This window comes from Ascaphus truei, chromosome 2, assembly GCF_040206685.1.
Source record: "Ascaphus truei isolate aAscTru1 chromosome 2, aAscTru1.hap1, whole genome shotgun sequence".
NCBI classification, from domain to species: domain Eukaryota; kingdom Metazoa; phylum Chordata; class Amphibia; order Anura; family Ascaphidae; genus Ascaphus; species Ascaphus truei.
The window spans coordinates 373769389-373783841 of NC_134484.1; the positions used below are offsets into that span (position 1 = coordinate 373769389).

The following is a 14453-nucleotide window of genomic DNA, read 5'->3' on the forward strand; positions in this document are numbered from 1 at the left end:
ATCAGACAATAGGAAAGGAAATCCCTGCCCCAGAGAGCTTACAATCTAAGAGACTTGATTAGATCCTCTGGTATTTTTCATATGTAGGATAGTTTATCACAAGCATTTTAAAACATTATTTTACCTCTACCACCCCTTTTGGAGGCTATTCCACAAATGCACCACCCCATCTGTCAAGTAGTGGGTCCTCACATTTTTCTGAGCCTGCCATTGTCCAGTTTCAGAGCATGTTCTAACACTTCTTCCTCGGAAATATGTTTCACTACTGTACCTTGTTGAAACCCTCAAACCAATGTTAGAAGAACCTGCATCTGTTACCTATGCTTGGATTTCAGACACCAAAAGCAGAATCCGTACCCACTAAGCCACCCATCCTGATTAAAAAAAAAAAAAAAGGGACGACTAGGGAAAAACGTATCTTGGCTTTGAAACCAGGTGGTAACCCAATGGGTTTGTGTAACCAACACTATTGGGAAACAAATTGCCTTTACTATGTATGTATACTGTATCTTTTTTTATATTGCGTCATTAATGAACATAGCGCTTTACAGCAGTAATACATGTGACATAATAGGAATAAGCGCATCATACATAAAAGTAAACGTTAAGAAAAAGGAGCCCCTGCACGAAGAGCTTATAAGAGAAGTACTACATATGTTATCATTCCCATTACATCCAGCAGTTTTCCATTGTGGAGAAATATCTATTAGAAGCAAAGTGTGTGTATAATATATATATATATATTTTTATTATAAGCCTTCCTTGGTCACTGCAGTTTTGCAATTACAGTATTTTGCAGAATATTTTCCCTCGGGTGTCAGCCCTTAGCTTCTAACAAAATAGAGACAAGAGTAATATTTGGTAAACTCGTTGGAGCCAGAGGCAATATTTCTTACTGGGACTAAATTTAGAGAACAAGCTTTAAATCTTAAAACAACGTTTACATGGCTGGGTGATATTACTACAGCTCAACCCCATTATAACGCGATCCGTTACAACGCGAATCCGCTTATAATGCGATGCAAGGGTGGCTCCCAATTTTCGTATTTATGAATACTTTACAACACAATTATTGGCGTCTTAAATACTTTATTGTACAATGCATACAATTGTACATTATTTGTAACGCGATCCGCTTATAACACAATGTGATTCTTTGGACCCCAAGCACAGCGTTATAAGGGGGTTGAGCTGTACAACTTAAAACATATGTTGCCCAGTAGAGCTGCTCCTTTACAGTATAGAAAGACAAATAGGGATGCAAGAGAGTTGGCTTTATTATTTCAACGTTAAAATGCAAATGCATAACCCACCTGACCGCGAAAGGAGTAATAAATAGGACAAATGAACAGTAAACAAAACATTTGCTGTGTGTAAAGGCCTCATGTCCAAGACAAAGCAGCACCCAAGCTGTAGCAGATATATCCTTGGAGATGCCAGCACACACTCCTGCACAGGGCAAATAAGTTAATCTAGCCTGCATTCAGCAGTGGCTTTAGAAGGAAGGTGAATCAGCCCATAGCACAGATGTACACAGGAGATACAAGGCCAGCGGCAGAGAGCAGTGTGCCAGAGCCAGCAGCACTGAGCAGAAGAGCACGTACTGCCATGTGTTAGTCTGAAGTGACAGCAGTGTGGTCTTTGTGAAAATAAACTCTTCATTGCTGTTTTTTTATAATAGGGTACAAGCTCCTTCTGAATAGGACTGGTTATGCTATTGGCTATTCTCAGAATGTAGCTAGTTAAAGAATATGGAATAAAAGATTAACATGTTCTGCAAAAAAAATTCAGTCAGTCTTAGCAATAAAGTGAACCAATGACAGTCTTTTGTTAAAAACCCTCTGGGCCAAATAGACCTCTGGCAGCTAAAAAGCCAGGTAAATAAGGCACCTTTTGCAGCCTTATTTCACCAAAAGCAGGTTACATGAAAAGACATGTTCAACCTAACCCCAATTATCCCAGCCTAGCCCTTAACCTCCCTCACCAGCATGTTCAGGTATCAAGCCAGCTTTACGGGTACCGGTAAATGGGCAATGTCATTTTAGATTGTAGTTTACTGCCGGCTTTGACCTTTGGTGAAAATCAACTGCCCTGAAATACCATTGCAAGTCAACAGACCACTTCTCCCATTTGAAAAGCAGATAAAGCTTAACTCCGTTATAGCGCGATCCACTAGAACGCAAATCCACCTAGAACGCAGTATTCACATGGCTCCCGTTTTTAAATTTAAAAAATTGTATTTTTGGGGGGGGGGGGGGGGGGGGGGTTGGGCAAAATTGGGACAAAACATTAATATAAGTGAATAGGACATAAGCTGAAGATCTCCTACCTCTCCTCTTTATGGATTTGTGCTGCCACTGCTCTGTGGGTTCTATTTGCGGGCTGTGCGCTCTGTGGGAACTCTGTGTGCTGTGTGAGTTCTTTGCGCTGTGGGCGCTCAAGGCTATGATCACAAAGCACCCTACCACTTCAAAGGCCAGCATCTTTCATGTTAACCAAAAGACCACACAGAATTACCCCCTCTGCTCACAGTATCTTCTTTGAAACCCGATCCGACGCACATGCGCAGTTCTTCGTTGTGATCGTAACACAGCTGTGATATGCTGTGGCATTCCTAACACTAGCAGAGACCGGGAGAAAAGCTGCCAGATGCCAGGTAAGAGCTGTGTGCGGTTGCCCCACCGGGTCTGGGAACGCTGGGAGAGTTCTCAGCTTTCCCCCTCCAGGGGACCCGATAGCACAAAATTTTTTTGTTGTTGCAGCGGCCATTTTGCGTTTTCGCGACCCCGTTAATGCGGTGGTCTCGGGTGGCCCCAGAGGACCACGCTATTACAGAGTTAAGTTACATATGACAGTGGGCACATTGAAATAGAAGGCATACAGCACCCCTACTCCCTTATGTAGAGTGTTCTGGATGGATATATATATATATATTTTTTTTTTTAAACTTGGGAAGACAGAGTCCAGCACCTTCCACTTAGGGATCAAAAAGAAACTCCAGACAATGATCACATTATTAGCCATAGGGCTGTAACATTAACAGAATGAATTAATGCTTATTCTACCACGTCTGTATTTAGTTGGCGTTTAAAAAACATAGACACAGATACCCAATGCTACATTCAATGTGACAAAAGACATAGTTAAATACTTCAATGTTGGTATTCATGATTAAGGGTAAATTAGTTAAACCCTTTAGCCAAAGCGTTATAAGCCTGCAGCCACTTCATGGCATGACCAGTTGTGAATCATGAAAGTCAGGAGAGGATGTTTGGGGGGGCACAGGACCCCGTGAATAAAACACACACACTGACAGACGGACAAGGAATTCACAGTTATAATAAATATAGGAGTGCAATAAGCTATAAAACACGTGTTCTAAGTCAAACTTCATTGCGTTTTGGCACTGAAATTGTGTTTTGATTTTTATTTAAAAACAAATCACCATTACAAATACAATTTATGTGACAGTGACAAAAGGAAGGAGTTTCACTTAAAATGCACGTGACAGTTTTGTTTGAAAATTATTTATCAAGTGTAAGCAAATATATATTTAAAAAATAAAACAAAGACATCATGGTCTATAAACAGTTCTTTTATTGAATGTCCACCTTCAGATAAATTCTTATGCTTTCTTGGCAGCCTCCTTTTGGAGTTTTTTCATTTCATGCTTGATGATCTTGTTCCTCTGTAATAGAAATGATATACATGACCTTGCTATATTATTAAAAACAGTCAAAAAAAAGCAACTATATTTTCCTTTGCATTTTATGGGACACTAAACATGAGTTCATCCACTTATGCACCTTTCTAAGCATTTCTTTATACTATTAAAAATAAAAAAACACACAAAAAAAAACAAAACGTGGTGGGTACATTTGCATTTCTCCGACAGGTCGTCACCATCTGCCAATTATCACTTAGAAACCTGTGCTTCCACAGCAGCCAGAGTTTCTGGGTAATTACATGAAAATGAGCGAGTCACTTTTACCTCTTATGCATTTTAACATGAGCCCGCTAAGCTTATGTCCATCGCTTACGGCAATGGGGAAAGACAGGGTTACAAACTTGTCCGAGACATGCAAATGTACCCACAAGTTTTATTTTTATTTGAGGTTTATTGTTCAGGTGGAGGATTTTTCCACAATACTTTAATGTATGATTTGTATTGGCACCTTTTAGTTCCTCAAGTACATGCATGAATGTCACTTGAGTTTCAAATCTGGAGGTACATAAAATGTAAAATAAAACACCATGTTTCAGGCCTCCAGGAGAGGACTACTACTTCAGGCCTCCAGGAGAGCTTGTGTATCATGTTATCAGAGGTTAAAAGACTGAAACCAAACACCAACAATGGCTAATGCAACACTATGGTGCTCAAGCAGTTAAACCAGTACAGAGAGAAGAAAAACCACATCTGTGATTAAAAGACATTAAAATACACTTACCATTTTCTTTGCCTTCATAACCTTGAAACGGTCAAAATCTGTCATCTTGGCTTTCTAAATAGGGGGGGAAAAATAGTTTCATTTGACACTTAGCATTTACTTTCAATGTCACCAAGCTTTCTCCCCCACTAATAGGACCCTTTCCTCAATCACAAAATAGAAAGTGGTAATTCAGACATTAGGCCCATGCAGGTTCAAAAGACAGGCACAATTATGTAGTATAAAATATATAACGGAAGACAAATTATATTAAGCTGGTCAATATTCAACCACTACAGTTATATCACAGAGAAACCTAGATAGACTTGTATGTAATAAAATATGCAGAAACAGAATGCTCTGTTCATTATTGTTACCAATAAATTATAGTCTATTCTAACGTGCTAGTTATCAAGATAAAGTAAGTTAAGGGCTACCAAAATTGTGGGTCTCAACATTCAACTAAAAATGTAAGTATTTACTTTTATATTGAAGTTAAGACAAAGACTTAAATATTTAGAAAAACAATACATTACCCTTTCTCTGGCTTCGATTTTCTTCGCCCAGTTTGTTGTTGCCCACTTTTCATTAATATTTTCCTTCTCCCAGGCAAGGCGAACGCACTTCTGACGAGCACTAAATTCAAACAAAAACCAGGCTTAAATCCTTTCAGCCAACAGCTTTCCAAAATAGTGTCAAAAATAATTAACCTTGTTCTGCCAGAGGAAAAGGGCTATCGAATTGCTGCCAGTAATAAAGCTAGCCAATCAAAAAACACGTTTTAGAAGTGCAATTTATGTGGAAAAACTGGGACAATTTTAAGCATATCCACATTTTCAAAAGTAACCATTTACAGCGTTATTGTATTACAAGCTGAAACAAGTACATCAATATTCCAGCAATAGTACACTATCCGATACAGGATAAGTGACAGATGCAAGAAAAATGTGCATGTACAAACAAAGTACAATATGATACAAGGTGTTTAACAATTATATTGCCCACCATGATGTAAAAAATACCTCCACAACTGATGTCACTGTAGCAACCATTTTGTGAACGGGGAAAATATACTCTGCATAACATTACGCGTTGTAATAGTTTTAAAAATAAAGTTACAGCTAACTGGTAAAGTGTAGTTTCCAAACAGCAAAATATACATTCCCACATCATTAGCCTTTGAGTTGCAGGACCGTGCCACAAAAGAGCAAGTAATCATTATTTGGTTGCAACTATTACCACATAACATACCTGTGTGGGAACTTGATGACAAAGTCAGTAAGCTGCATGCACTTAAAAGGCATGGCCTGTCTTCTTACTCCACTGCAAGGACCATCCACGAGGGCCTGTAATGAAAGTTAAGACTGATCAGCTTTACGCCAAATTACATAACATTGGATAATTATGCATATTTTTTGCAGTTCGATATGTCCTTCTGGATGGAATGACGAGGTAACTCAATGCATTACTTCCTGGTAAAACATTTTATAAATATGTGACAACTGTACATCCCAAGATCTGATGCACTGGCAAAACCCTAATAGATATCAGAAACAGCATAACCTCAGGTTGCACAATTACCTTTTTGCCAGTTGCAAAATAACGTCGCACATGATTGTTGGTTGGAGCATGCATGAAACTATAGTGTTTTGATGAATAATTTGACTGTTCGAATCATTTACACCTAAGATGCAAACAAATTCATCAAAACTTGCCTACACTAAATGTCATACATTCACACATGTATTTGAATTCAAAGTCTAAATGCTTAAAGCTGCAGTTCAAGTTGCCATTTAAAAAAAAAAAATTCCCATTCAATATGTGCATCAATACAATCTGCACACTGACAAGTGATTAGCTAAGCTGCAGATCGATCCGTTCTCCTATAATCAATCGCTTGCTCTGGGTTATTTAATTCGGTTCTTGCACAGCATTCTGGTCAATGTAGTCCTGGAATATGATTGACTGGGCAGTTACTAGATACAATTGGTGCACTGCTAGAGAGGGTGGGGCTCAAGAGCCAGAGCTTATCAGTAGGGAAAGGGGGCTGTCACTTTGGAAATGCTTCCTACATTAGGCCTGGGTCCCGCTGCTTCCGACGGCCCGCGCGACCACCAGACCCTTTCCTCCAGTGTGGAGGTCCCCGCTGGCTCCTTACTACTTGGCTGACTGCGTGCTGTGACGCGTCAGCCGGCCGATGCTGCAAGATCCTAGTGATTTGCAGCTGCCGCGTCACGTGGTGCGGCAGTCAGCCAATGAGGGAAGGCGCTAGATGGGAGGTGGCTTGGGAGGGGAGCAGGGAAGAAGCTGCGGGGGAAAAGTGTGTGAGTGTATGTGTGTGGGGGGTGGACGGCACCACAATCAGAGTTTTACCTCACGATCAGATTTAAAGTTTTACCACGCCCCCCCCCCCCTCCCTCAGACCGCATATCGCGGTCAATTGCCTGTCAGTGCGCCGCCTGTCTGCAGTGTGGGCGCGCTGACTGAGGGAGCGGGGCCTAAGCCTCAGGCCTCGGGCATGGTGTCTCAGGCCGCACTCCGCCTCGCCTGCTCAAACTGGAGCTTTTTTGTGTCCTGGCAGACGAGGCAGTGAGCGCGCTTTGGGGGCGTGGCAAGTCCCTCGCTCCCATTGGATGTGAGCGGTCACGTGACCGCTCCTCCGCTCCAGAGCGGCAAATTTTAAATTTGCCTGTCTCTTCAAAATACCTGAGCCTCCGCAAGCATGCGGAAGCGGCTGCTAAAGCCGCGCTGATGACAGATGCAGGGGGTAAGCATCTGCTCAGCGCGGCTCAGCACAGCCCACTCTATGTCCCAGGCCTTAGAAACATTAAAAAATGTCTTTAAAAACATTTTTTTTACATGCTACAAGTATTTTCTCATAGTACAGAACTGATCGAGATATAGATAGATATATAGATAAGATAAAATTAATTAAAAAAAAAAAAAACACGTAGGATATTTGTCTGAACTGCTGCATTAAAATAAAATAGTGCAGGAATTCCAGTGGATTGGAGCAGGAAATTTACAGTGGTGGTCACGTTTACAAAACAGATTTTGTAGCTCACAAGTATTTAAACTGGCGCAAAAAAAGTAAATTGTAATTTAGAATTTTTACTGATTCAGGTGCAAATTCCAGAGTAATTTTGCAAAGTGGCTGCCTGTGTTATTGTGGATACATGTTCAAATGCAATCACACTTTGATGTGTTCCATATCCTTGCTGCTCATTGATTATGACAAGCTATTCAAAGGAAATCTAGCACGTCCACATCATTAAAAAATAATCTTAAAAATGTAAACTTTCCTGAATTTGAATCAGTTTGCTTTACAACAGGGGTGCAAGATAATTTTTTGGTGGGACGCAGACTTCACCTACCTTTCCTTGGCACTGCGTCGCCATGGCAACATGGCGTCAAATGACGCCACAGGGTCATGTGACGCGTGTTGCTATGACGTCACACGTCATTTGACGCTGGATATTGGGTAGACGGGGGGCGAGCATAGGGGCGCAGCACAAAGTTTGCGCGTCCCTGCTTTACAACACTATTTTGATGGTGTCCAGCTTTAAACAAATGTAATCAAGGCTAAAGCATACCATTATACCAGCGACGTATTTCTCTCAGCACAGCAATGTTCTTTCCCTCAGGCAGATAAGCAGCAATAAAGGTAAATAAAACCTCATTCCTTAAGAATGTAACTACTTGGATGGAGATACTTTCCCTAAACATGCACAAAAGCAAAACTTTGCTTAAAATATTTACTGTTAATTACCCTGTTTTGGTCAATGACATCAACAATTGCCACCAGTTTTCCGGCGTGAGGCCCGAAGGAGACATAGGCGACTCGGCCAATCTGGACGTAGCGCTTGAACACCTGCAAAGAAAAGAAACCCAGAAACTATTGGAATCACAGTAGTGATGAATGCCCAATGTAACAATAATCAAGTCCTGCACAAACATGTGAGGCCAGGGAACATGTAATGAAGTCTGTGGTGCTTGTATCTGTAGGATGGAGTTTTAAACAGTAATTTAATCATGCAAGATTCACTGCTCTCAGAGAGCTATACAGCTTCTCCCAAAGTAAAGTAAATTCATTATGCAACCTTACATTACGTATACTTATGTTTTCATTGTAAAGCATCAACCCCCCCACTCATGTTCGTATCTTGCACCCTGAGCACATCCTGTTTTTCTGCACGGAGCACGTAAGAACTGCATTTTAACCAACACTTAATATTTCAAGGGCTTCTCACCTGAACAAAACGTCACTACAAATAAATAAAAAGGGCAAGAGATCTTACAATAAACACTGTGACTAGCAAATAGTGCTTTGCAACAGGCAGTGTCCCAGAAAGTCACCATGAGATAAGAATACAAATTATGCATTTAACAGCTCATGACAAACTTTAATATGGAAAAAACAGTCATATATAGACACATGCATCATAATATGGAGACGGGTAAACAGAAAGGTTCACCATCCCATCTAATCGGGAACCATGTGGGGAAGTACTGGGATAGGCAAGCAGAGCCCCTGGTCAGTGCCTGTGCATGGGGTGGTCCAAGTGGTGTCAAGTCCCCAATTAGAAAAAATAAATGAGCTTTAGGCCAACAAAATGTAATGAAAACAAAACATTCTGATTTAATTCAACATAACCCCTCCAGCTACCTATTTAACAGCTACACTTCATGTTTTTGGCTCCTGGAAGACTTTCTACGTATTGCAGTTTGTGCGCTGTAAACTGTACAGATTATGGGACTCCCGCGGGGATTGCTTGGAAGTACTTCTGTGTGGTACGAGCAGAGAAACCCGTGTGGCACCGATTTTATACCCACAACACGTTGGAGGGTCTGCAGACTATGACAGCACTGATGCACAAGCGATATTCAGCCAGTGAGTGTGTGCAGCTGTGCGAGGTCTCGCTCCCGCAGCCTCCACGCGGGCCCCGGCCTCTCTTCGCCTCCCACGCTCGGGATGGCGCTGCCAGCGCAACAAGCCGGCTCTCCGCCTTCCCTGCCACCCACTCTGCCTCTCCGACCCATGTGTATGCTTCCCATCCCAGCCCCGGCGGCTCCCCGGCCTCGGTCCCCCCGGAGCCCCGGTCTAGACGAACTCACCATGATGGCGGTCGTCGAGCAAAAAGGAGAGAGCGGCTTCCGCTCAGCCCGGATAACCCCTTCCGCCGGGCCAATAAGCATGCGCGGCGCCTGTGACGTCACATCACCCGGAGGAAAGAGACGGAGGGGGCTGTGCTGTGGTGGCTACCCCACGGTTGTGATAGGCGGAGCCGTGGAGTCACGTGACACTCCGCCGTAAAGCTAAAGAGGGAGTCACTGCCTGAGTGCTTGGAGGACATAGCTGAAGCGCATGGTGGCCATATTGGATAAGGGCAAGAGAAGACCATTGGTCCCCTTGGTTTGACCGTGGTGCAGAAGCCACTGGATTGCCAGGGTGCGCGTCATGTACAATGACATGTACTGTAAATATAGCTGCATTATATGTAAATAGCGTCATTTGAGTGCTTTCATTAAATACTGTTGGGTCAAGATGAAGGAGTGGCTCAGTGAGTACAGACACTGACTTTCTAAACAAGGACATTGCGTTTCATGCATGAGAACCTGTTTCAATTTCCAGTGTCAACTCCTTGTGACCTTGGACAAGTCACTTAATCTCCCTGTGCCTCCAGCACCAAAAATATAGATTCTAAACTCATCTGGGCAGTGTACACTATACTGTAATTGTGAAGTGCTTTGAGTCTCATTGGTAGAAAATAAATAAAAAGAAATAAAGTTATTATATATGATAATTGTATATAATATAATTTCTCTAATATTCATTACTAATCAATTTATCTCCTCTGGGAGCATGCACCAAGACAAATAGGGACATATTTACTAAATTACCTTTAAGCATAAGTGTTTAGTAAATAAATGTCCCTCAATCTCCTCCACCCAAATAGATTACTTTATATTACTTTTGGGAGGGGGGATAGGTGCCTATTCTGTGCCCATCTAAATCTTAAGTTCTTTAAACCTACACTATGCTCTCTATAACATTTATAGATTTGATCAAAATTACATAATCACATGTGTGCAAAGTTTAGCATTCTGGTACCATCACAACTGTTGTAAAGACCTAGAAATACACATTGCCGAAAGTTACTTTGTAAAGGCCTGTTGATTTTGACATAAAAACCATGTTACATCACAATTCCCAAACATCTCCTCACATAGATAACATTTACAAGACCATTTAGTGACACTAAATTGTAGGTGATTCTCACACTGAAGCAGTTAAAGTGTTAGAAAACCTGTGTAGGTTTACACATTGTTGCTAACAAATCAAGAGTAGTCTTTTCTATGTTCAGATCTTTTGAGTTCAATTTATGTAGCATGCCACAATTCATAAAAAGAACCATAGCTGATTTCTCCATTTCACCCTTTCCTCTCTCTGGCCATCTTCGCATCTCATTTTCTCACTCCATCCATTCTCCACCTCCATCTACCCCTCGTTCCTGTAGAGACCTGCGCTCCATTAATCTACTGGCTCTTGACTCCAATGTGCGATCCTCCCTTTCCACTCTCTGCTCCCCTACAGACTGACAGTTTGAGGAAAAAAGGAGGTTCAAGCGCAAATGCCGTTAACAATATTCAAAGTGAACACACTTGTGATAACAAAAATAAATATATTACATATGGAGGTAGTGCTGCTCCTGAAAACGACTCAAAACAGGTACACTGAAGCAAGGGATCAGGAACCCAAATACTCCCCAAATATGTGGAAAATCAGAGAGACACAAAATAGTGCAATAACGTATATAACAACACTATAGTGGTAATTGAAAGGTATCTCACTCACAATTGAGCAGTTAAAATGGGTGTTGTGGTTATTAAGAGTCACCAACTCATAGAGGATTTCTTACAATACGTACTAGTAGATATTCCTCAGGAACAGGATAGGAAGATGGGGTAGTTAAGGATATTGTCACTTGTTCCTGGAAGTAACAACTGTGGTGGCCATCCACAGGGATTGCTGTTCAGGTACAGGCAGAGACCAAGCAAAATTTGGTCCAGGATCCTCAGAATGGTCTTCCACACAACTCAGGGAGGCTCCAGGTGGTCTGCAAACTCACCCTACGCGTTTCACTGAAAGAGCTTCCTCAGGGGTTAATGTTAACATAAAAAGATAAAGCCCTCAGCACTGCTCATATTACTCAACCGCTCTGCAATTTTTGATGCTGTGCTCTTCTCCTTCACATTCTCCATACACTTGATATCCTTAACAGAGCTCTATCCTAGATTTGCTCTTACCTCTCCCATCATACTTTTATTGTCTCATTGTCTTTCTCTTTCTGCTAAATATTATGCAGTGTATCTCGCTGCTTCGTGTTCTGAAGTTTGTCTTTCTCAGCCTTACACTCTTGGAACTAGGTGATGAGATGCAACTGCATTGCGTCATCTACTGGTCCCAGGTACTTTAGAGTAGAGATGGCCGAATTGTTTTGGCAATTTGGATTCGCAGTGGATCGTCCGGTTCTGTTGGTCCGCGGATTTAAGCGGATCAATCGCAAAAAGGGCGATTCGCATTTTACAGATTTTTAAATTATTATTGCCAATACACTTTGTGGATTCCGAAATCCGTTAACGGATTTGTAGAATCCAATCTGCGGATTCAGCAATCCATTGAGGAATTATTAAGAATCCACCAACAAGTTGCTGAACGGCAACTTCCATGTCAAGACCCCCTGGGTGGGCTCCCTCCAGCGCAACCGCCCCACAGACAGGGCTATTGGGAAGGGAAGATGTCCTGCACGCACACTCTGCATCGGGCCCAGTGATTTTACAAGCCGGTCCTGCTTCTGCCATTGTTGAGCTGGGTGCCGTTCAGGGGTATATTTCCTGCAACTGTGCTAAAAAACTCACACAATATCACTGAAATGTACAGCTGCGGCCGCCTTTATCCTAATGCGGCCGTATCGGCGCAACTCTGATAACCGCGGGCAGATGCAGTATTTTTTTTTTCCGGAATATGTACAGGTATTTTAGCGCTTGTAATATTAGCATTTTATTAGCGCCGTCTGCAATACTGCAATACCGTCTAAAAACTCAGGGGGCCGTTCGCGAACTGTTGTCTTCAAAGTCTAATACTTTAGCAGTTCAACCTCCAGTACGTCAGTACACAGTCTGCGTGTGCGCGCACAGTAATTGTAAATTTTCATATTTATACATGCATGTGCAGTGCTATATGTCTCATTTGAACATTGTTGAAACGCATAGGCGTGTACTGTAACAGTATCACATTTCGGCATATACAGCGCTCTCCCCTCGCTCGCCCCCACACACACACAGGCTAATTTACTGCACTGCAGTATTTCAACTTCTTATCTTATTTACAGTACAGTACACCTCTCCCACACCATTCCTTTGAATGTGTGTCTTTCTGGTTTCAATCACATTCCTGCTTGCTAGCTGATGATTACTGCGCAGGCGTCTATAACTTCACCACTGCTTGCTTGCGAAGTTCAAGAGTGAGTGACCAAAAAAAAATATATATTTTTTTATCTCGTCATTTTTTTTTTTTATTTTCTCCACAAGCCTGCCTAAACCATCTTGATATTACGATATTGAATCTGTGCTGTAGCTTTTGACTGCGACACTGTGCGTTTGACTGCACATGGTTGATTTGTGTGGTTTTTATGTATTTGGGGTGTGGGGATCAAATTATTATGATGATCTGCCTGTTGAAAATATGTAATGTCTTTGAACTACAATACAGCTAATCTTTCATGCACCTTTAGCCCCCTCCCCCCCGCAGACATACAGGGCTCGTTCAAGGATTACAACCTCTTATCGACACCTCTCCAGAACCATTCCGTTTCTAAAGCTTGTCATTGTGCTTTTAATCGTCCCTAGCCGAGCATCACCTATCTGCGCCTGCGTGTCAATCCTCTTTGGGAAGGGAGCTACTTAGCTGATGATTACTGCGCATGCATCTATAACTTCACCACTGCTTGCTTGCTAAGTTCAAGAGTGAGTGACCAAAAAAAAAATAATAATAATTTTTCTCGTCATTTTTTATTTTTATTTTCTCCACAAGCCTGCCTAAACCATCTTGATATTACGATATTCAATCTGTGCTGTAGCTTTTGACTGCGACACTGTGCGTTTGACTGCACATGGTTGATTTGTGTGGTTTTTATGTATTTGGGGGTGTGGGGATCAAATTATTATGATGACTGTCTGTTGAAAATATGTCATGTCTTTGAACTACAATACAGCTAATCCTTCATGCAGCTTTAGCCTCCTCCCCCCTCCCCCCCGCAGACACACACAGGGCTCGCTCAAGGATTACAGCCTCATATCGACACCTCTCCAGAACCATTCCGTTTCTAAAGCTTGTCATTGTGCTTTTCAACCTCTCTCACACCATTCGTTAATTTTACTATTGTTGGCTTTCCCTTATGTTAATCTGATTATGTAACCAATTATTAAAAAGGTAACCAATTATTAAAACTGTATGTCTTCTTGAAGAATCCCCCCCACACACATTCACAGTGAATTTAAAGTTCAAAGAAATAAAATCTTAATGTAATTAAATATGTATTTTATTTTATCAGGAAAGAAAAATACAAATAATCATTGAGCGAGGGGGGGATGAAAATTGAGGGCCGGTGGATAATCATGAATAATGCACATTGATAATAATAAAAACAGTAATACAATTTTTCTGTCTTTATCTTCTTCCTCATTCTGTGTAGTTCATTGAGAGAGGGGATGTTTTGTGTAAATCATGACTGCAGTTTAGATACACTTAACTGTACAAACAGTTCACAAACTTTACACATGATACCCCCCCTCTCCCCCAGTCCATCCTTTTTTTCTGAAAAGACAAGAAAATAAATAATTAGTGCAGTTATGTGCATACTGTATTATGGTATTGTGTACTGTATAGCTACTCCATTTTGGACTACAGTATGCAGATAGTACTGTCAAACTAGGCTATACTGGAACTACTGTATACTGTAGCTA

The 14453-nt window shown here is 41.5% G+C and overlaps 1 protein-coding gene across 1 annotated transcript; it reads right to left on the reverse strand.

Annotated features, from left to right (window-relative positions):
• Window positions 1-3579: 3579 nt before the first annotated feature.
• RPL14 (ribosomal protein L14) lies at window positions 3580-9695 on the reverse strand. Its single transcript, XM_075587062.1, has 6 exons — window positions 9543-9695; window positions 8197-8298; window positions 5679-5773; window positions 4964-5063; window positions 4449-4502; window positions 3580-3688 (listed from the first exon to the last, which is right to left on the reverse strand). The coding sequence occupies exons 1-6, from the start codon at window positions 9621-9623 to the stop codon at window positions 3626-3628; spliced, it is 495 nt and encodes a 164-aa protein (XP_075443177.1). The 5' UTR covers window positions 9624-9695; the 3' UTR covers window positions 3580-3625.
• Between the last annotated feature and the right edge of the window lie 4758 nt (window positions 9696-14453).